General features: G+C 38.5%; 1 protein-coding gene across 1 annotated transcript in view; it reads right to left on the reverse strand.

The window, feature by feature from the left end:
* Positions 1–21693, reverse strand: part of cntfr (ciliary neurotrophic factor receptor) — a 228182-nt gene that overhangs the window by 13411 nt on the left and 193078 nt on the right. Inside the window, exons 7-9 of the mRNA XM_086300304.1 lie at positions 17187–17350; positions 1028–1096; positions 488–608 (exon numbers count right to left, since the gene is read on the reverse strand). Of these exons, the coding sequence (XP_086156430.1) occupies positions 488–608; positions 1028–1096; positions 17187–17350 (354 nt within the window). The remainder of the gene's footprint in view (positions 1–487; positions 609–1027; positions 1097–17186; positions 17351–21693) is intronic.

Raw genomic sequence — 21693 nt, forward strand, 5'->3', positions numbered from 1 at the left:
ATTAAACCTGCCAAGCAACGTTGTCATTAACAACCTGACATCAGCGCATTAGCTCAAAGGACTGTCACACTGAGCTGCCAGCACATTTGTAGACTTCTCTTTGGGTTTCCTTATGTTTCATTGTCCTCTGTTATTGATCTTTTCATGGAACAATGACTCATGTATTTTGAAAACGTCTGTTAAAGTACATTTACACACTGAACAGCCTCCAACCAAGAAAGATCTGCATGATAAAAACGAGTCTCCCTCTGACTGAAATTGGGGCTATAACTTACCAGTTGTTGTGTTCTGTAATGTTATATACAATATTGCACCACTAGAGGGTGGTGTCATGAAAAACTGCCATTGAAAATATAGAGTTAGGAAATAGAGTTAAGATGGCGAACTGTTAGCATGATGTGTCACCCTGCTACCCCTACGATTTACGGTTATGTGCTGCATTCATCCTCCTTGACAAAGATTTATTTATCACCAGCCATCGTTATACCAGTATGAAATTCCACTTCAGTTGTGGAAACAACTGGCACGGGTTCTTCAATCCAGGGTGTAGCATGGACAGCAACACTCCAGTCACTCCATGTTCCAATCTCTGTGTCCTTGGCAGCCACCTGATGAACACAGGGATATCAGAAGTATTCGATTCAGTTTTATTTATTTAGCATCAACTCACAACAACAGTTGCCTCAAGGCACTTTATATTGTAAAGTAAAGACCCTACAATAACCCTCCTTCTTTTGGCTGCTCCACAACAGATGACCTGCCTCCATCTAAACCTATTCCTATCCCCCACTGTCACACTGACCCTCTACATATCATCTTCACTACATTAATCTTCTCTCAAGTCTCCCTCTTTTCCTCCTGTCTGACAGCTTAACATTCAACATTAATAGTAAAAGTGTAAAATTAATGCGATTTCAGTAGAATGTACATAATACTGAACCCAATATTTACATAAAGTATTGAGCTGATCTTGAAATAACCTTTTTTAACCTTCTTTTTTCTTTGCTAGTTAGTATGAAATCTTTACCTGGATGATGTACTCCTTCCCAGCGTAGGCATCAGTGATGTTATGGGATGTAGTGTCAGATAGCTCCACCTAAACATCAAACGGAAAAGAGCATGGAGTCAGTCTGGATCGGAAAACAGCACATGTGGTTTCCCTGGGTTACAGTAGGGTGTGTCTGTTTTATTTTTGCAGTATATTAAAGTTGTTATCAAATATCTTTATTGATAAATATGGTCTCTATGGCCCTGGGGATATGAAAGGTTCCAAGATTATGAATTATGAAAATTCTCGGCTAAAAAAGACACTTTCGAGGTCCCAATTTAACTTTTGGTCTGGATCAACTGCCATTCTACCCACAGCTCTACCCATAAATTATAATCTCTGTATAGCAATCCAAGCTTGTTTTATGGAAGCCTCAGCTGTGCCTTACTGAATACAGTGTTTCTGCAGTGATCATTTATTGATAACACATCATTCATCATTATTCTATGAATAGGTCAAGTGTATTGTTTTATCCCTGTGTTGCTTTACATTATTGAATTGATTGGACCTTGATGGCCTTGCAGCCACAACACTCCATGCATACCAACTGTCAGACACACATGTAAAATACCAGCTGCATAATTGATGATTATACCAGAAAACATTGGCATCAATGCTACATAATTTTATGACACAATATTATGCATGCCAACATTTGAAAGCCTTTTTGTGCACACTTTAATTTGCAGAGCGAAACAGAGAATTAACTAAATGTTTGAGTTACAGAGGAGTGTATGAGAGAATGATTTGCTGCTCCTCTGTAATTTACGGTTAGTGTGTGTGTGTGTGTGTGTGTGTGTGTGTGTGTGTGTGTGTGTGTGTGAGAAGGACTGAAGGAAAACTAGGTGGAGGGAGGGTGCTGCCTCTTTTTGTTTCTCCTGAAGTCATAATAAATGATTTATTGGCGTGCCTGTTGCCTTGTGCAAGAGACATATAACCACTTGTGCACCTGCAGATGGACACACACACACACTCATACACAAGTTTAGGATAATGGGATACTGGATAGGTTACTTGAAATTTCTAATTTAACAAATAGATACAATTTCATCTAAAGAACAATATAATGAATGTACATACTGAAAAATAATGAACAGGAATATGATAAAAAGAAAGTGCATTCAATTTGAATCTTAAGGTTTTATCTATTGGGACATAGAAGCAGAAGAGTTGGCTGTTTGCTGGTCTGAAACATTCCAGTGTTTTTTGACACAACGCCAAGAAGGAAAGACATCAGCACTGATTTTGGAAAAGCAATGATAGCTGCCAATCAATCTTGGAAGGATCGCTGACCAAAAAAGCCCAACATTCTGCAGTGTGAAAGATTATCCAAAAGTTCACAACATTCAAGACCGTTGCCAATTTTCCCTGGAGTGGACGTCCCACCAAATTCACCCAAAGATCACACTGTGCAATCCTCAGAAAAAAATGTCAAAAACCCCACGCACTAGATCTCAGTCTCTGTAAGCCAAATGTACATGTGACACGTTAAAGTTTACGATAGTACAATTAGGAAAAGACTGACATGTTTGGAAAGTTGCCAGAAAAAACCTCTTCTCTCCAAAAAGAACAAGACAGCACAGCTTAACATTGCAAAACTGCATCTGAATAAACCACAAGAGTTCTGGAACAATGGTCATAATGCACAGAACACCGTACATAGCATGTCAACACAAACATCTCATACCAACTGTCAAGCACAGTGGTGGAAGACTGATGATTAATGCTTGTTTTGCAGGCAAAAGACCTGGGCACATTGTAGCCATTTGTTGCCCATAAATTCCTCTGTATACCAAAGTACTGTAGAGTGAGACCATCTGTCTCACAGCTAAAGCTTGATGATCCCAAGGACAAATCTACAACAGAATGATTGAAAAAGAAAATAATCAAGGCGTTGCAAGTGCCCAGTCAAAGCTCAGATCTTAAAGTAATTGAAATGTGGTGGAACCTTAAGAGAGCTGTGCGCAAACAAATGCCTGCAAAGCTCAGTGAACAGAAATAACTGGAGCATGGACTGAAATACCTCCACAATGATGTGAGAGACTGAAAAAGTCATATAGACAATGGATATTTCAAGTCACTTCAAGTTATTGCTGCTAAAAGTGATTTCAGAAGCTACTGAAGCATGGGGGCACTTAGTTTTTCTACACATTGTTCTCCATCTTTGACTTAAAAAAATAATCACACTGTGTAATATGTCCCATATTATTGTTCATCTCAGGTTGCATTTACATTATTTTAAGGCTTGCTAAGGACAATGATTGTACATTTCATGTAACCTGTGCTGGCTAGTTAATAAAACTTGTCAGAAAAGAGATTTTACAGACCCTGACAGGCAGCTGACCTGCTGGAGAACACAAATATAGTCCAGTACTTGATAAATGATTGGTGATGCAATCATGTAATCTTGATAATTCCAACTCTGCAACACAAACTACAACACGTGCTACTGATGCCCACCTAGCTATCTTCTAAATTATATTTATGGTAATGTTTATCTAGGTGAGAATTCCAGTAATGTCAGAAAAGACTGCAATTACACAGACATTTACATGAATGTCATCAACACCTGCAGCAGCAAGGAAAAAAAATATTCAAATGTTGTTTTTTTCCTTTCTTTTCACCATAAACTCACAGCTCACTGTTAATTACACTCAAGTAATTTAGGTTCTTCATTAGCATCTCTGGCTATTGTTTCTAGGTTTTGACACCATGTTAATTACTGATGTTTGGGAATGCAGCAATTTCACTAAAGTGAAAAGTGAAAGTATCGAGCAAACGACAAAAAAAGTCAGCAGTCAGATGAACGGAGAGGATATCAACAAGGCAACAGCGTAGCCAAGTTTTCTAAACTGCTTCTTTTATGAAGAAGAAAGAAAAACAGAACAAAAACAAAACTGAAAACACCTGTGAACGCACTAAGGCACAGCATAACCAGCAATGGATGGATGTTTACAAACTATGTGATTTTTCTCTTTGGCTTTGATTCGCTAACAAATAATCTAAAACAGATGAGGATGAGAGTCAAAATAAAGTAGGGGAGTAAATAATAATAGTGATAATAATAAAAATTCGAAATATCACTAGCAGCTGCTCCGAAGAGTCTTGTGATTTGATCAAAACTCCCTCACAGCCACCATATAATTTTCACCCACTAACAGTCATAGCCAGGCCTCAGCCTGGAGTTTCCCCTTTACTTCTCCACCCCTCCAGGATATGAAAACCTGTAGTCAATCTGACAAATAACCCACTGAAACAACCCCAGCATCACCGCTTTCTCTTTATTCCTGTAAGCCGTCTCTCATCGCTCACGCTCTATGTAAAGTTGACCCCTCTGTTTTCCACATTGCCTTGAACTGAGGCAATGTATTTTTCAGCTCTTGCACCCTCGCTCTCTGTTTGGAAGGAAGCTTAGTCTTTATCTGCCTAACCAAGCGCTACATTTATAGGCTTAATTTCATTAGTGGAATGCAATAACAACATCATTTGAGCATGTGCGTGTGGTTAGACTGCAGTGTATATTGTGTGTGCATATGGATTGGTTAAAAGACGTCTGCGCTGGCTTTGAGGCTAAATTGTTTAGATGTTGTCCAACCAGCATATCCAGCCATTGCTTCTATCAGCATTCCTTAGTGACTGCAATCTGTATGTGTATGTTTGAATAGTGATGTCTATGTTAATCTGCTCACATCTGTTTGACTATGTGTGTATGTGTTGTTGGGCTTTTATTTTTTTATCCCTATCTCTCTATATTTTTCCTGTGTGTGTGTCGGTGCTTACATTCGATATTGGAAAACACACATACACCAGTTTAGGCAAATATGCCTTTGTACAATTGTGTTTGCGTTTCTTTGTATTCGTGTATTTATTGTCATGTCTGCACACGTCTGTTGCATTATTGTTTGTGTTTGCGAGGCTGAACCGGAACCGACGGATGCGTACATCAGCATGTGTATGAACTACATATACCGTATGTCTATGTGAGGAGGAGTAAATGGAGTAAACAGCTTGCAAATAAACATTTCCAGAGAGATGGATGTGTTGCTGTGTTGCCAAGTGGCTAACAGGGAGCAGTGAAAGCAGCACTTAATATCGCGTAGTAAAAGAAGGTGGCGAGGAGGGGCTGAGGATAGATGCAAGGCGATTCACTTTGAAAAGGGCTTTTGCTATTGCTGCCAAAAAACACTATCAGATCATTCACACTGCAAGACCAAATCTGTGTGATGTGCCATGTGGTGGTGAAGGTTCAGTGATCAGCCAAACTGATTAAAATCACCTGTCTGGACCTATGTAGGTCTCTGTGATCCTACAGACTTACTTAAAAAAACTGAGCATAATCCATACTAAAAGTGTGCGCAAGCAGAAAAGACTAACAGTTATTTGAACAAAAAAAGTCAATTTTTTCATACACACTTGCACACAGTGTTCCTTTTATGGCAGTCCACCTGGAAATATGCATATCTGGATCGGCTCTTTAAATGGCCACATTTAACCATAAATGGTCAATGCAAAGTACCTCGTGAATCTTTATGCATAGAAATTAGTCTCTTTATTGTGCTCTTTGAACCGTCCTTGACCACTGTTTGCTGTGCAGTGGGGTGCATTGGAGGGTATGTTAAGTCTGTTATGTGTTGGTGCATGTCCCATAACATCCACATGCCAGCAGCCAAGGTTTCCCAGCACAATACTGCCTTGTAAGGAGATAAACATTGCGATTCACCTCACCTGTCAGTGGTTTTAATGTTGTTAGTGTAAATTTACGTATGTATGTGTGTGTTTGGGTGCATGTGTTTGCGCGTGTGTGGGGATATGTGTTTCACATGTGTCTTCAGGGCTGATCTATTGTAAATAGAGCTGTTCAAAGCTGTTCATCAGACTTGTTTACCGCTCATTAAAATTGTTTAGTGTTCATTTAAATTGTATGTAAAAGTGTGCCCACACATTTGTATGTGCAGTTCTACACACTGACAGACAGGCAAGCAGGTACACACACACACACACACACACACACACACACACACACACACACACACACACACGCACACAAAATGCCACTCCAAAAACATATATATTTATCTTGCCATAATCATGTCTCATTAAGACAGAGTAAATATTCACTAACCCTGAGATATAATATGATAATAATTCAACCATAATAGACTAACCACAGAATGGACTATTTTGGAGGTAATTACTAAAATATTACTACAGTTTCTTGTTTAATGAATAAACACATATGTCTTTTGTTTGTACACAGCATATGCAAACATGGCTGTTTGAAGATACTTGCTGACGTTACAAGAAAACAACGGTAACCAAACCTCACCTTTAATTGCCGCTAACGCCATCTTCCCAAGGTGGGTCGTGTCTACTGATTGTTACTGGCAAGTTTCAAAGTGAATGAACTGTGTTTGAAGCAGCATTTACATTCTTAGGACATTTCCCAGCAGAAACTCCTCCAAAACAAAGCAAAGCAAAATAACCCACATATCTCAGTGAAGATCAAAGGAAGAGAGAGCACTACCCTGTGGTTACTTTTGATTTCTGCTAACACTGACCCTGCGTTTCACAAAATAAGTTTACTAACCAGCCTAGCAAGTTAACGAGCCTGGTAGGTGGCAAGCTAGTTAAGCACCATAAATAAAAGTGGTACAGGTAGATAACTGATTAAGCAACACTGACTAATTCATTAACAAGCTAAATCAAGTTGTATTTAACATGAGCTGGGTCTGCAACAATGTAACAACTTCTTACAAGAAAAATATATTCTCCTAACAAAAATATAATTTAAGCATTAGACAATAAATCCTGAAATAAAAAAAAACAACTGTTCAAGTACTGTATCACACTGACAGCGGTGTCTACAAATAACTAAATGGATAATTGTGAGAATGCCTGGTGTGGTGGTCATGTTTTAAAAAAAGGTCAGGGGACTCTGTCTTAGACAAATGTGCTGGTATTGGAGCTTCTGTTTAGTTTGGTCCCAGGTTACTCTAGTAACCAAATAATACAACATTATTACTGCTGAGCAATAATCTTGTGATAAACTTAACCTGATAGACTGTATTGTGTAAGGATCAATAAAGTACACATCTAATTTCTTGTCATTCTATAAAACTGGAATGCATGACAAACTTTACATTAGTAGTAAAGACAGAAATTAACACTAATATATTATGCACTCTATATTTTCTGCTTCTTTGTTCTAACTTTATTCACAGCAGCTTGTAAATACTGTGTCACTCTCAGTCTGTTATAACATATGCACAAAGACACACACAATAAACTTCTACAAAACCCCAGACAATGGGAGAGGCAGAGAGACGAGCTGTGAACATTCCTTAGGGATTGCTTAAGAAACTACAAGGAAAGTAAGTGACCCTTTGCTTTTCCTCTTCTCTGCCCATCTCATTTATTTTGTTTCATGCCTCATTTTTCTTGTGTTCTCTTTAATTGTTTTGCCCCACATTGCTCTTGTCTTGTCTAGTACTTTGTTCAGTGTTGAAAAACTACAAACAATACTTTCCATGTAGAATCAATAGAGGTTACTCTCATCTTAACGTGCACAGGTACAAATTCATTGTGAAGTGGAAGTGGAAATAAAAAGAAACAGAGGAACTCCAAAGGACTGCAGTGATCATGGCGGGCTTTGTATAATAATACAGTTGTAATTGTAACTTGTATGATTGTGATAATGCATGCTAAGATATCATATTTTGTTGTACACATTATCTGCAAGGCCATTCATGATAAAGCTACAGGTTGAATGCTGACCTGGAAAGGACAATAAGACATGCTGACCAGTAAGGAGAAAGGAGAAATACCAGACAGAAAAACCAGGGGAAAAAATGAAGAGGCTGAGAAAAGAGGATGCAAAAGAGAGAAGAAAAAGCAGAAAGAAGGAGACATGGAGGGAATTGGCGTCGGTGGTCAGATCTAATCCAGTGAGCATGTCTCTTGTCCTGGAAAGGAAACCCAATTATATGGCACTTCCACTGGCCCGATGGCGCTCTGTGTGTATGTGTGTGTGTGTGTGCATTCAGAAGGTTGGTCTCATTAGGTTGACTGACAGCTCCCATTTTTCCGCCGCACTCTCCTCCCATTTGAGAACACATACACACGGACACGAACACTAGGTCCAGGGGTAATTTCTCAGACAGTATTTCTCTCTTTGAAGCCCCAATCACCATAGCAGCAATTACTGTAAAAGGAACCCCCCCACCAGCCAATCGAAAATCCCGGACTAGACCTTACACCCTTAAAAAGCGTGCAGTAATTTGAACAACACAGGAGGTGGAGTTGGCTCTGTATTAACACTGTTTTATGCTATCTGCCAGCGTGTTAAGGATGTGAAACATGAACATGTCATAAAACCTAAAATCAGAGTTCATCTTTCTCCTACTCCTCTACTGTAGAAACTCTTAAAAGCTCAAGTCACATTTCCAGAATGTCTTTATCAGCTCATAATCCTGCCTTTCTGAATGCTGATCAAATGAAAGCTTGCCCTTTTTTAAAGATGCACACATCCTTATGTAGATGCTGTGACATGTCACACCTTATACACACATTAAGACAGTAAATGGAAAATCATGGTCTTATATTGGAAAAAGGGGTTATTGTCCACGTATTATGAACAGCATTTACATAGCACTTCTGCAGTAAGTGTTATATTTCTCCACTCATACAGAGAATTCATGGTAAGTTTCCCTGCTTAGGCCATTTTAGTATGCTGGTGAGCAAAACCAAGCATTGGACCCTCAACCTTGAATTAGCTGACATGCTTTACCGTTTTACACAGACTTGTCATTGGATGAACTGAATGAGCTCAGAAGAGGAGTTATTTAGATGTGAGATTTGCGCCAAACAATTATTTTTAAAGCTTCGAATGTTTTGCTTTGACATGTGCGGAACGGGAAGTCAGACATCCATTAAATAATGTTTTGATTTCTCAAATAATCAAAACCATGAGACAAATGACAAATAGCATTAATTATATTAGGATGCAGTGTTTCACAATGTGAATTCTAAAAGGGGGGAAAGAACCAAGGACTGATTAAAATGATTAATTATAAGATAACAAAGTATTAATGCTGAGCTTTGTTCAACTGCTGCTCAACAATGGCTACTTTCTTATTAGAACCACATGGTGTGATGTTATTTTGAAACATACTATCATATAAAAATCACAGCTGATAAAGCATTACCTGCATTGTTAAGGCACTCCTCAATGGCTGCAGTCTCCCTTAGCAAGACAGTAAACCTTACCATACTTCAAAAAAACTGCTTAGGAGAAACATGTCAATGAGCCAAGGCTACCCGATCTTCAGGCGCTCTGTGCTCTGAGTTGCCCCACCTTGTAAAACAAACCTCACAGTCTTCAGTTTTTCTATACTCAGTCTAATCTGGGAAGCATGACTGAGAACTTGAGAGAACTGAGAGCAGCAGGTATATATATTTTTTTCCAAATCCTTAACACGGCTTTGTTGACTTCATTTGGTGTCTGTCATGTTCATTTAATTAGAACTATATTGACCATGAGAAGCAAGACCCCCCTATCATGTTAAGTCAGAGCAGATAGATATGTGTGTGACAGGCCAGACTGACACAGTGATATAGAAATCAATAGAGGCAGAGAGAGGGCAGTGGCCCCATTCATCTTCATTTCACCCTTACACAGTAAGACATCTAAAGGACTACAAATAGAAAATGCTGAAATATTCCAACTGCAATCTTGGAAAGAGACACAAGATAAGACCTCTCTCTTGGATGACTCATATGCCCTCTTTTAACTTGTTAACCCCCCCCCCCCCCCTCCCCCCTTTAGAGAATCTTTAGGCTTCTCTTGTGGGGAATATATGTAACTGTCATATTCAATTATTAAATAATAAAAAAAAAGTTCATATTAATAAAATGCTAAGAGTTTGCACAGTGTAAGACCATGCCACTCTCTCTGTCTCCCTGTGCAAAATGTTTTTGAGTATATGTAAAGGTTTTGATCCAGCTGTAATGTATTTTGACAGCACAGCCTAATGATGGTGACTTTTATATGTGATGGCACTGAACGTGCAGTTTGTGTGTCTATGTGCTTGAGTGTTAGGATGATGGGGTTTGATAAATGATCTGTCTGTGGCAGTGTCCTTTAGATGGGATGTTTTTCCCAAACAAGGTCTACACATTTATCATGTGCACCTATAGATACAAATAGATGGCTTGAGGGACGGATGGTTAGACAGGTGGCTTAATGCATGGGTGGAAGGGTGCATATGTCGATGAACGAGCGGGTGAAAGGGGGAAAAAAAGAGATTGTGGAAGCTGGAAATAGAAACTAATGGTAGAGTGGGAGGGAAAGGTGAAAAGTAAACACAAAGGTGGAAATTTGGACATAAAAAGAGAAACGGTGGAAATAAAGAGAAGATGGAGAAAGTTCAGAAGCACTTTTTCGCTTTCATGATGTGCACATCAGTAAGTTCTTATTCAGTGCCAATCTCTGCTTTTTCTTTGCCATGATAATGTTATTCATGAAAATACAATACTCTAGTTACGCACCATATGCATAAAAAATTTACAGAAAAATCAAATACGCTCACTATGAGCAGTGCATGTGAATTGTGACTTCATGTTTCCATCACTTCCAAAGAGATTACATTAAATCCTTTAGAGCATATCCTTAACCGTACTACTTCTTGCCTAGCACTACCCAAACCTTAAATCAAGACTCCAACCTTAAAATTACCAAGGACTTGCTTTTTGACCCCTCCCGAAATACCGTATGACTGTGTAAACAGATTTATGTTCCAAAATCAAAACTAAAACGTACGCACACACAAATACAACTCGTGCCTCACTATTGATCCATCTAAGTGCTTGCTAGATGAGAGAGACTTTTGGCAAACATACACACACATTGGATGAACAGATGGAGAGAGGTGGAAAAGGACTGATGGCAAGACGGCAACAATACGGTACGTAAGCTGGAAAAAAAATTAGGAGGAGCGAGGAGAAGAAAGGAGGGATAAAAACTGAAAGGAAAAAGACAGAAGCTTGACCAAATGTGAGGTGGGAGAAGAATGAATGGCGGAGAGAGGATGCAGCACACATGTGGAATAAATAAATGAATGAAAGGCTAATCTGTTTTGCTCAAGCAGATGAAGATTAAAGAAGGAAAAAAAATAGGTCTGCCTCTTTTCTTTCTGCTTCGACTGCTGCATTTATTCCATCAGTTTCTCTGAATTTATGTATTTAACATGGTGGTTATTCATCTTTTGTCCAGTTCTTGTTTTTCACTATGTCTGGTGTATGAATGCTGTATGTATTTGTAGGTGGACATGGTGTTTGCAGAAATGCAAAAGGTTATTTCAGCATATTGCCAATACTAACCACCTTAGTCTATCAATATAAGCAATAATTTATGTGTTTGCTGCTTTTGCATATACACACATGCATGTTCTAGAGATTTCTTGACATTTGTATGCATGGTAGGCTTAGTAATTATGAAGCAAAAGAATGTATGTGTGCAGTGATATTTGTGAGTATTGATTTATATGCATACCAGCATTTAATTGCATATCTGCGTATCTGTCTCTGTGTGTGTTTCCGAGTCTGCATGAAAATATCTGTGTTTTCACTTGCCTGGAGTTCAGCATCACCCCCAAAGGGCAATTACAGCACAGCAGATGCAGTTTCATACCATGAACTGAATATTGAGCAATCTGAAATTGTTCTTATCACAGTTACTGGTCCATTGCTTTAATTGCTGTGAGTGTATGAGCTCACCTCTGTCTGAAGGGAGCGTGAGGAAACGATGCACACAAGGCCATGGGAAACAAAACAATTCACCGACCATTTAGAGATATACAGATGCATTTTCATGTGTTGTTTCTGTTCTCATTTTGATAATTCGCTCTTGATAAAGTGTACTGACGTAATGTGAAGCGAAACGGTGGCTGCGGTCATTCTCTGAATTTAAGGTGTTTTTAGTTGACACTAAATGAAAGAAATTCAATTTTATGAACAGGGGAAGAGGAAGTTTCATGGATTAAATCCTCCTTTTTTTTAACACTCACTTGCTTAATTTGTAATAATTGAAACCTGTTGATGACAAAGAGTCAGTAAAGGGTTGGGAGCAAGTATGTGCATTCCTTGTTGTGAAATGACCACTGATGAATCTAGGGATATAACACAGTGGTGTGATAATGATGTGTATGAAGTGTGGCTATCTGCCAACAACTAAGATGCCAGCTCACGCACATCATCCTACATTGTTTTACAGCGAGTTACTGATCAATAATTAATATGTTTTTGGTTTTTTTTTGCTTTTACTGAACTACAAGGGAATCACATATCGGTGACTTACTTGTTCCTAGGGGCAATATGTGTGTGTTACAAATCACATTACTCTATGCTGTGAAAAACTAAGTACATCTCATGGTTAGGTAGCTCATAGAATTTATATATATACACACACATATAAACACATTTATTTATATACAGCTCTGTTAAGGTCCTGCTACAGCACTTCAGCCAGGTTGAGGTCTGACTGGTATGAAGTGTTTGTACTAATATGTTGTGTTTGGTTTTAACCAAGCATGGCACCATGCTTTGTGGCCAAACAGCTCCACTTTGTCTTAATTTCTTCATACTTTTTCAGTGTTTTGCAACTTTTTAGCGTTTTTTTCTTCTATTTGCACATGCTAACTGAGGCCTGTGGACTTGAGTGGAGATGTAGCTGTTGGACTGCACAGTCTGACTTTAGGATGTAGCAATCCTTCAAACTCGTGCTCGTGAAAGAGGGGGTCACTGATGATTGAGGGCATTTAATTAGCAGCACTTGGATGCTGCTTGCCCTACTAATTCCTATGGAAGCAGTTAGGCTGTATTTAGGGTTTCACAGGACTACAAAAACGTTCTTTTTTAAATGACTGTGCACTGTTTCAAATGTGTAATAGCAGCTTCATGATCTGAAAAAAGCTCAGTACCAAGACTCCTAAACTAGTTGTAATTTTACACAAATCAGTTGTTTGGCAGGCACAGAAAAATAAACATTTAAAAAGCGTTCCCATTTCGAAATCCAGCAAAGCAGTAAATTATTCCATGCCATGAAGTTCAGCTATCTAAGAGAAATAACATTTAGGTGGTGGGGGGGCTTCACTGTTAATGCTGCACTTTACTTTGCACTACATCCATTTACAAACCACCACTAGCTCAATAAGAGCACCATTCTGTTGGTTTTTAGTGTTTTTGTAGCTGTTTTTATGTCTGGCACACCTACTTAAAGGTTAAAAAAATATATGTACAATTCAATTCCCCAATGGGCTTGTTTCTGCTAAGTCTAAAGCTTTTCCCCCTCCCTTTTTCTCCATTCACTCCACTAGTTTAAGGCTTAAAATGTTTCAGATATATTTTCTCATCCCCCCCCAATGAACCATTCATCTACCTCCCTTAAACTTCAAACACCAGGTAACCAATAGCCTATAAAACGTCACTTTCAAAGCAGCCTCTTGTGCTCCCTTTTTCTTTACGTCTCTCCAACTTTCATCCATTTATCTGTCACACTGCTCTCCATACAGCAATTTCTCTTTTTCTCTCCATACCTCTCTCCCTAACCATCCATTCTTCTGTCACTTTTCATAATCAACTAATATGGTTTCAGTCTTATGCGCTCAATTTCACCTTACATCTTTTCAAATGTGGACTTTGTATTATATTTCTGTCCCCCTTGTCTTGGACTCGAGTTCAAATGCATCTGTGTATCTATGCATGTCTATCTCATTTATGTGTCTCGTTTTACTGTATCTATGAGCATCTGCTGTCCATTAACGCCCAATCTCCTTCTCTAACGCACTCCATTCATCTCTACTTCAAAACTTTTCCTCATTTGCCTCCACCCATCTGACTTTCCATCACTCTACCTATCTGTCCCAGTCATCCCCTCATTCTTCAGCACGATGGATGGTTTCTTCTGAGGATCAGTCTGATCACATGACCGCTTTCATTTCTGACTGAAAACACATTTCAAAATATAACATGTGAAAGCCATTCGCACCCAGCTCTGCTGTCCGACCACATTAAAGGAGAATTCCTAAGCAACACTAAGCACTTCAAGTTGTATTAAACCTCTGATACTAAAATCAATCAAGTATATATGGGGGGCAGTAAATAGTGCGTTTTATTTTGGCAGCCTCATTAAACTTCAATTACTGATTTATGTCACAGCTTGATAGTTCTAAATCCAAATATCTGCTGCTACAGTGCACTACCATAGATAGTCATTAAACCCATCCTCAACAAGGGCAGTAGCAAGCCAAAAGCTGGGTTTTCTAAAATAAACTTTTTTTTTTTTTTTATAGTAGTACAGTTCTTGATTCAGTGTATTTTAAATTTCTGCAACGATGTGGTCTAATAATGTGGTCTAACACATGAAAGATCCCTGGTTCAAGTTTGGAAAGAGACACAAGAGACACAAATCCCTGGGAGGGCTGTGCCAAGTCATCCATCTGCTGTGGCGACCCCTTGCGCATAAGGGAGCGGCAGGAGAAGTAGTAGGTTCACTTGTATAGTGGCATTCAAAATTATCTGAAAGAAGCTTTGTCTGCCTTATTTACTATTCTTCAAACAAGACGGTGTGGAAGTAATCAAGAAGCCAAAATATTTGCAACTGAAGCTGCAATTTTGGTTGCTGTGTCATTCGTTCTTCAATCAACCTACTCTGGGTGTGTTTTTACTCAAACCAGTGTCAATAAGCTCAATACCAGCGTATTACAATTGCAAAAAAGTGTAAATGTAGAAGGTTATGTCGAGGTTTAGACAAATGTATTACATTTATAACATCTCTAATAATAAATGGTACTCTAACATGACAAGGCTGTCTGCTAGTTGCCACTCAACCTTTTCAATGAAGTGGCATAATCGTAAAAGTTAGTGGAGAAATTAGGCAACTCATACAAATACAAATTCAGCACACACTTTCTGTGTGATTGAGAACAGTGCCAACACGGTTAACCGACTGTTAACAAAGGGAGCCAGAAGCACAACTATAAAGTGCTCACAAGTCCAGAGGTGATGGTGTCGGAATTTCCCCTTCAGAAAACCACACTAACGGCTGCAAAAATAAAAACCGTGACCACAATAACATTCATCAAAGAATGCCGCAAAAACGGAAAACCTTGGAGTTTTCAGCTGTCATCGACTCTATTTATGCAATTTCCAAATTATGTCTCCTTACCAAATCCAAATATTGACTTAAGGTTTCCCAACTTTCAGGTCACGCGTCGGTTCACATATTGATTGATTAGCAGCAAGGGGGAGAAGAAAAACTTTGAGTGTGTGTGTCAGATTTAATCATCAGCTGGAACCACAAAGATCTGAGGCTTTATTATAACTACAGAGAGGCAGGAAGTGACTGAATGTCAACGTGTTTATAAAATAGCACTTTGCCATTCATATGTGTGACTGTGTCACGGAAGATTTGTAGAAAGATGTAACACAAAGAGATTATATATCATTTCTGATATCGCTTCTTTGTGTTTGTAAGGATGTGAGAGATGTGGTAATAACTAAGTGAACTTGGTTCTGCTGGCTGTTCCCATTCTGTTCTTTAAAACCAAATACCTATTATGTTACCTAAAACCTAAAAGCAATTTGGCAGTCAATTATACAAAACTGAACAAATCCCCACACTTGAGAAGCAGGGACTTGGCAATTCTTGTACTTCATGACTCATTCGAAACATTAAACCATTTGCTCTAATTGCTCTAATTAATTTTCAGCTGAGCAATTATTTAGACTTTCAGTTCATTGCTGTGAAGGGTCTTAAAGCCAGCTTATCAGGATGCCTGGATTTTTTGTTGATGTCTTCGGTTCAGCTTTGCAGTTGTTTTCCCCTTTCTTGTAAAGCTCATGATGGCCTGCTTGGAGGGTGAATAGACCTAAATCACTATCACGAAATAACTCGACACCAAAATGCTTTAAGGTTTGCTGTACAGAACTACAACCTTGCCAAAACTCTTCTTATTTGAAGTGTAGAATAAGTAAGAAACAAAGAAGTACCATCAGACGAACTTTTCCGCAGTTCAAACCAAAGAAAGCTGAGAGGAAAAGTAGTAAAACAAAGAAACTGGGGGTGAGGGTGGTGGAGTGAAATACAAAGACAGTGACACAAGAAGGTGTTGAAGGACAGACAAGATGAATGAAGTAAGAGAAAAAAAGGTATTGGTTTATAATTTGTGTGTGTTAGTGTGTCCATGTGATTCCAAGCCAGGCTCTGTAACTCAAGCTCTTGGAACAACACCTTAGCAAACCATTGACATGTTAATAACCCTGTAATATTAGACCTTGGTAGACAGAGCTTTTATCCCAGGAATCCTATAGTGGACACATATGCTTTTACTGTATGAAGCCCTCAGGGAATTGAACCCACAAAAAAAATACTCAGATTAAGTAACATACACCAAAGCAGCCGAGCAATTGTGTCTGTCTGACCAGGGATCAAACTCCAATTTTTCGTAATATTCAGTAATTGTTCTCAGAGGCATCTCTTGACAGGGATTTTTTAAAAAAACAAACAATTTCTATGTTCAATTTACCTTGGGAAATACTATTGATCAAATGTAGAAGAAAAAAAGAGGCTTATCCCCGTGTTTCAATAAAAGTGCCAGATAAGTAAGCATTTCTTGGAAAAATAAGATTATAACGTGAAACGATACTTCCTAGCGCTTTAAGAAAAAAAGCAGTATGCCGTTTCCATTTAAAAGATTATTTTTTGTGATAACTTCAAACTCTGGCTGCGCTATCTGAGACCCTTTTTCTTTAGAGCACCAATAATTAATAATTAACTTCTATCCTAGTGTTGACTTGCAGACACTAAGAAAACAGTGTTTGAGCAAACTGTTCTGACCATTTATAACCTCTTTCTTGTTTTTGGCTTGTGCCAGATATTCCACTTGTAAGTTAAAATTTTCCTGAAAAAGAAAAGAAAAACAAAACTTTTCTACTTTGCACTAACTAATAAAGCTAATTTTCTCTGCTCCACTGGATAAAACCTTTTTCATAATGGCATAGCAACACGTCACATCGTATTTCTCATCGCACCATGTTTTGGGGGAGGGGGGCCTTTGTGAGCACTAGTGTAAAAGGTACTCACATGCTGCCACTGCTCTCGGATGAGCGGCCGGTATCGAAGGAAGTACTTTAAAGGGAAGTTATCTATGTCAGGCCACGTGGCGGGGCTGTGCCAGGATACCTCCAGTCTCCGAGGGTTGAAGCGGATCGGGGTCGCTGTCACACGTTCCGGGGGGTCTGGCTTTACTGTAAAGTGGGTATAAACAGTTAGTTAAAGGGGAATATTAAGGTCACTCAGACAGTTGCATAATGTTTTATATAGCACTAAATTGTGTCATAAAGGTGGAGTTAAGGCATTAACTTGTTACTTTAATGATACTTATTTATATCATTGCACACTTTTTTGTTCTTTTTTACTTTAGAAGAATAACAACAATTTTCATAGTTTCAAGTCTAGCAGTGGTCAGCAGCAATTGGCTGCACTCTCAAGGTTAATTGGTGAAATGTCAATTTAGAGAACAACAAATATGAACTTTCACCAAAGACCTGCAACACTATTTGTCCAGCAAATATCTGCACAAATAAAAACTTGCAATGAAAAGTGAGAGCTTTGAAACATGCAGGAAGGGGAAAAGACAGGCAGGGGTGGTGTAACAGAAGCACCTGTTGAATTGAAGACAGAATACATTCACTATTTAGGATCTTCCAGCCTCTGAAACATGATTTAGAATTTTTATTATTTTTTTATTATATCTTGCAAGTCTTGACATGATAGAAGGGATCTATTTAATATTGCTACTACCATTATTATTAGTACATGCTTAAGGTCGCAATGTATTCTAATGCAAGAAAGACTTTAAATAAGGCTGAACTGAAATAAAAAGCTTTAGCTGAAAAAAGTGTCTGAGGTATCTGTGGCAAGACAGAAGATGAGAAGCCATCACTCCCCAATGAAAAGGCATGTGTGTCTGAATACCTGTCCACTGAGGAACACACCAAGACAGAGAGATTGAGAGAATTCAATTGAAAGCTTTTCAGATGATATTGAATGACCCAGTCTTTGTTAGATCACTCCCACAAGGGAACACACCGGCCTGCCACTTAAGCTACATGAAACCCTTTCCCATCTAGATGCAAACATAGCATTACACAAGCAAATGGAAAACCACAGTAATAATCTCAATGTCTGATAACATACTGATGGCAGCAGTGGATGAAAGCAATGTGGATAAAAAGGTAATGCATACTTATGAAGACTCATAAACAGGCAGCACATAATTAATGATTGAAAATACGAAAGATGGCTGTTGGCACATACAAACAAGACTGCTTTCTCACTCGAGAAAGAGATGTTAACAATCTCTTTTTGACTTTCAAGTAAATTTTAAAAATCCCGAAAAAACTAGGGAAGCACACAAAGAAAAGAAAAAGAAAATTGCATGCTGGCAGAGCAAGAGCAATGTAAAGCCAGCAGAGACCAGAGAGAATAAATTTTCTTTGTTCAACAGCACCTAACAGAGGAAAAACATGTGCAAGCACAGAACAAAACAGCGAGAAATATGTCTGGGTGGGGCGTCCCTTAGGTTTTTAAACACCTGAAACATATACTAGTAGCTTTGTGTTGCATGAGTAATGAACACATCCTTCACTTGATGACCTCTGCGATAGCAGCTGGGGCGTGACAAAGGAGTGCTTTTTTTATATGAGAGATAAAAGAAAGAGAGGATTTACACTTAAAAGAAGGGTGTGAAATTTACCGAGACAAGAAGTGTTTGGACATTACTGACCGATGCAAATGCAGATTTAAATTTGTGCAATGCAAATACCAGGAAAAAAATATTGTCAGCTATATGCCCAGAATTAGTTTGAAGATAAAATCAACCATGTGATTTAACAAACTATAGAAACATAAACAAAAAGAAAGACAAAAAATGTGATCACAGGGTTTCAATTTTTTTGACATCCCGTTGTTCGATATGTTCTTGCCTGGCCTAAAAACACCTGTCATTCCAGCTTTAGCTTTGTTCTTTCATTTGTGTCCACATTACTGGCCCTCTATCCTCAGTCTCATATTGCACAGTAACTGCAGTCCCTTATTTTCCCCTTTGTCGATGTACTGTAACATAAAAATCTAATCTTTCACAGACGAGAGACAAACTAATTTTTTTCTTTTAAAAATGGTGGAAAATGTATCTGATATATAGCTTCAACATGTGGTCTCTTTAAACATAAAAAGGGTAAATTCTGCAAAAGAGTGCTGTGCATTTATTTATACATGCATGTATTTTTCGTTTTCTCTGAAATGCTCTGATTTACTGTTTCTAACACGACTGCCATGTGTCTATTCCCTCTACCTAATGGTGTAGCCTGTTTTTTTTCTTCAAATAAATAGGCTTTTCAGAAAGAACAAAATCTGGACATCAATTCACTGATGTGCTGGATGACATCGTCTAGCAGTGCACTTGCACAAATGGGAAAATTGATCTGCAGTGTTATCTTGCACATTGATCATTGAATCTTGTCTAAGGTGTAATGACAGTTGAGAGTTTTTGTAATGAAGTCCCAAATCAAAATCTCGTTTCTGAAAGTAGCCTGTTTTTGAATTTGTGAATGGACAGATTGCACGCGCGAAAGAGAGTCAAAAGCCAAAGCACAAGCAATTCTGTTGGCTAAATTTAAGGACTAATCTTTGCACGACTGTGGTTTTAATTTGTTTAAGTTACACAAAGTTTGAAGTTTCATTTTGTGTTATTTTTTTAAGTTATACAATGCGAGATCTTATTACTAAAGCTGGTATCTTTTTTTTTTTCTTCCAAGAGGAATTTTACAAAATTCTAAAATTCTTCTTCGCAGCTTTGAGGTAAAGAATAATTTTGAACATGGCATGGTTGTTGGTACCAGATGGTCCAGTATTTCTGAAACTGCTGATCTACTGGGATTTTCCCACACAACCATCTGTAGGGTTTACAGACAATGGTCCAAAAAACAGAAAATAGCCAGTGTCCAACAGTTCTCTGGGCAAAAATGTCTTGTTGATGTCTGAGGAAAACAGCCAGACTAGTTCGAAGGAAACAGTAAATGAAATAACCACTTGTTACAACCAAGGAAACAGAAGGGTTTCTCTGAACGTACAATGTGTCAGACCCTGAAGGGGATGCCACTCCTGTCAGCTAAGAACAGGAAACTGAGTCTACAAAACTGGAAAACAGAAGATTGGGAAAAAAAGTAAAAATCCCGGTCTGATGAGACTCGATCTCTGTTGCTGAATCCTGACGGTAGGCTCATAATTTGGTATAAACATGAAAACAGGTATCCATGCTGCCTCCAGGTGTAATAGTGTGAGGATTACTTTGCTGAGTATTTTTGATAACCATCCTTTCATGACTGCATCTCAAACTGATTTATTGAACTTTAAAATAAGTCACTAGAGCTCAGGCCGAAAGAGCACCTTCAGCATTTGGTGAAACAGCAGAGACACATTAAAAATATACTTTGACTGGTTACTTCTGGCTGACTATTGTAGCCCCCACAGACTATCCCAAGTTAATACACCCGAATGAAGACCTCTCTTCTAAGAAACAATTCAAAGCATGACACAAGTAACAAATAATTTCAATGATTTCAGTTACTGCAGCTACTCTGACCTGGTGGAATTAGGTTACAACATATTGTCTTTCATCTCATTGGATGAGTAATGTAGTAAAGCTGAATGACAGCGGGTGCTCAGGTGGGCTGCTGTCAGAACTGCCAGCAAAAAAAAGCTCTTTGTTGTAAGTGAAAATACTTTAACTGTAGAAGCCTTTAAAGCTCGGCAAGATCAGTTAGCGTTTGATCATCTTGGCACTAGAAAGCTTTAAGTTATCATTTGATGAGTGTGGAGCTTCCTTGAGGGTTCTCTTTGTAACTTCACCCACAGCACACACATGTAGGGACACACACGCAAGCACACACATCTCATCTCATCTAATTCCGCCCCAGCTTTGGTCGGATGAACAAGGACAGTTGAGAACCGTCTTACTCCCGCTCAGAATTCAGAAGTGAACCAGGAAGCATGAAATTGTTTTATTTATTTACGATCTGCCTCGTTGTCCCTGAAAATGAATGTGACTTACATCATAGAATGGCATAAGAAAGACTTTTAACAATGCAGGAACGAAGAACAGATGAGGTGAGGAGAGACAGGAGGGCTAAGTTTCAAAACATACTTTGTTAGAAGTTTTGGCCTTTCAACTAGCAACTTTGCAAACTTTGCAACTTTGCAAAGGTTTGGGCTTGTTTTCTAGAGTCAGTGACAGAAAGTTTCTGTAGCCACCGCTTCTCTTTGGGATCAATGACAGCTGTATCAGTTATCCAGGAGGAAAAGCGAGTGATTGCGTGTAGATCTACAGTTCAAAAGAAGCAAACTTTACTTTATTCAGACCAGAGTATGTAACACCTAGCTATATGTAGCTGTAAGCAACTAAGTATGTTTTAAGGCTTAAAAAAAATAAAACAACCAGAAGCATGGACGAAAAATGCAGAAAAAAAGTGAAATAAAATGATTGTTTGATAATAGCAAAAGAGAGGGAGCGATAACAGGAAGGAAGGAA

The sequence above is a fragment of the Aulonocara sp. 'chitande type north' Nkhata Bay genome, linkage group LG7, assembly GCF_057382095.1.
Source record: "Aulonocara sp. 'chitande type north' Nkhata Bay isolate Kocher_YH1m ecotype deep benthic linkage group LG7, A_spYH_male_GT1.1, whole genome shotgun sequence".
Lineage (NCBI taxonomy): Eukaryota > Metazoa > Chordata > Actinopteri > Cichliformes > Cichlidae > Aulonocara > Aulonocara sp. 'chitande type north' Nkhata Bay.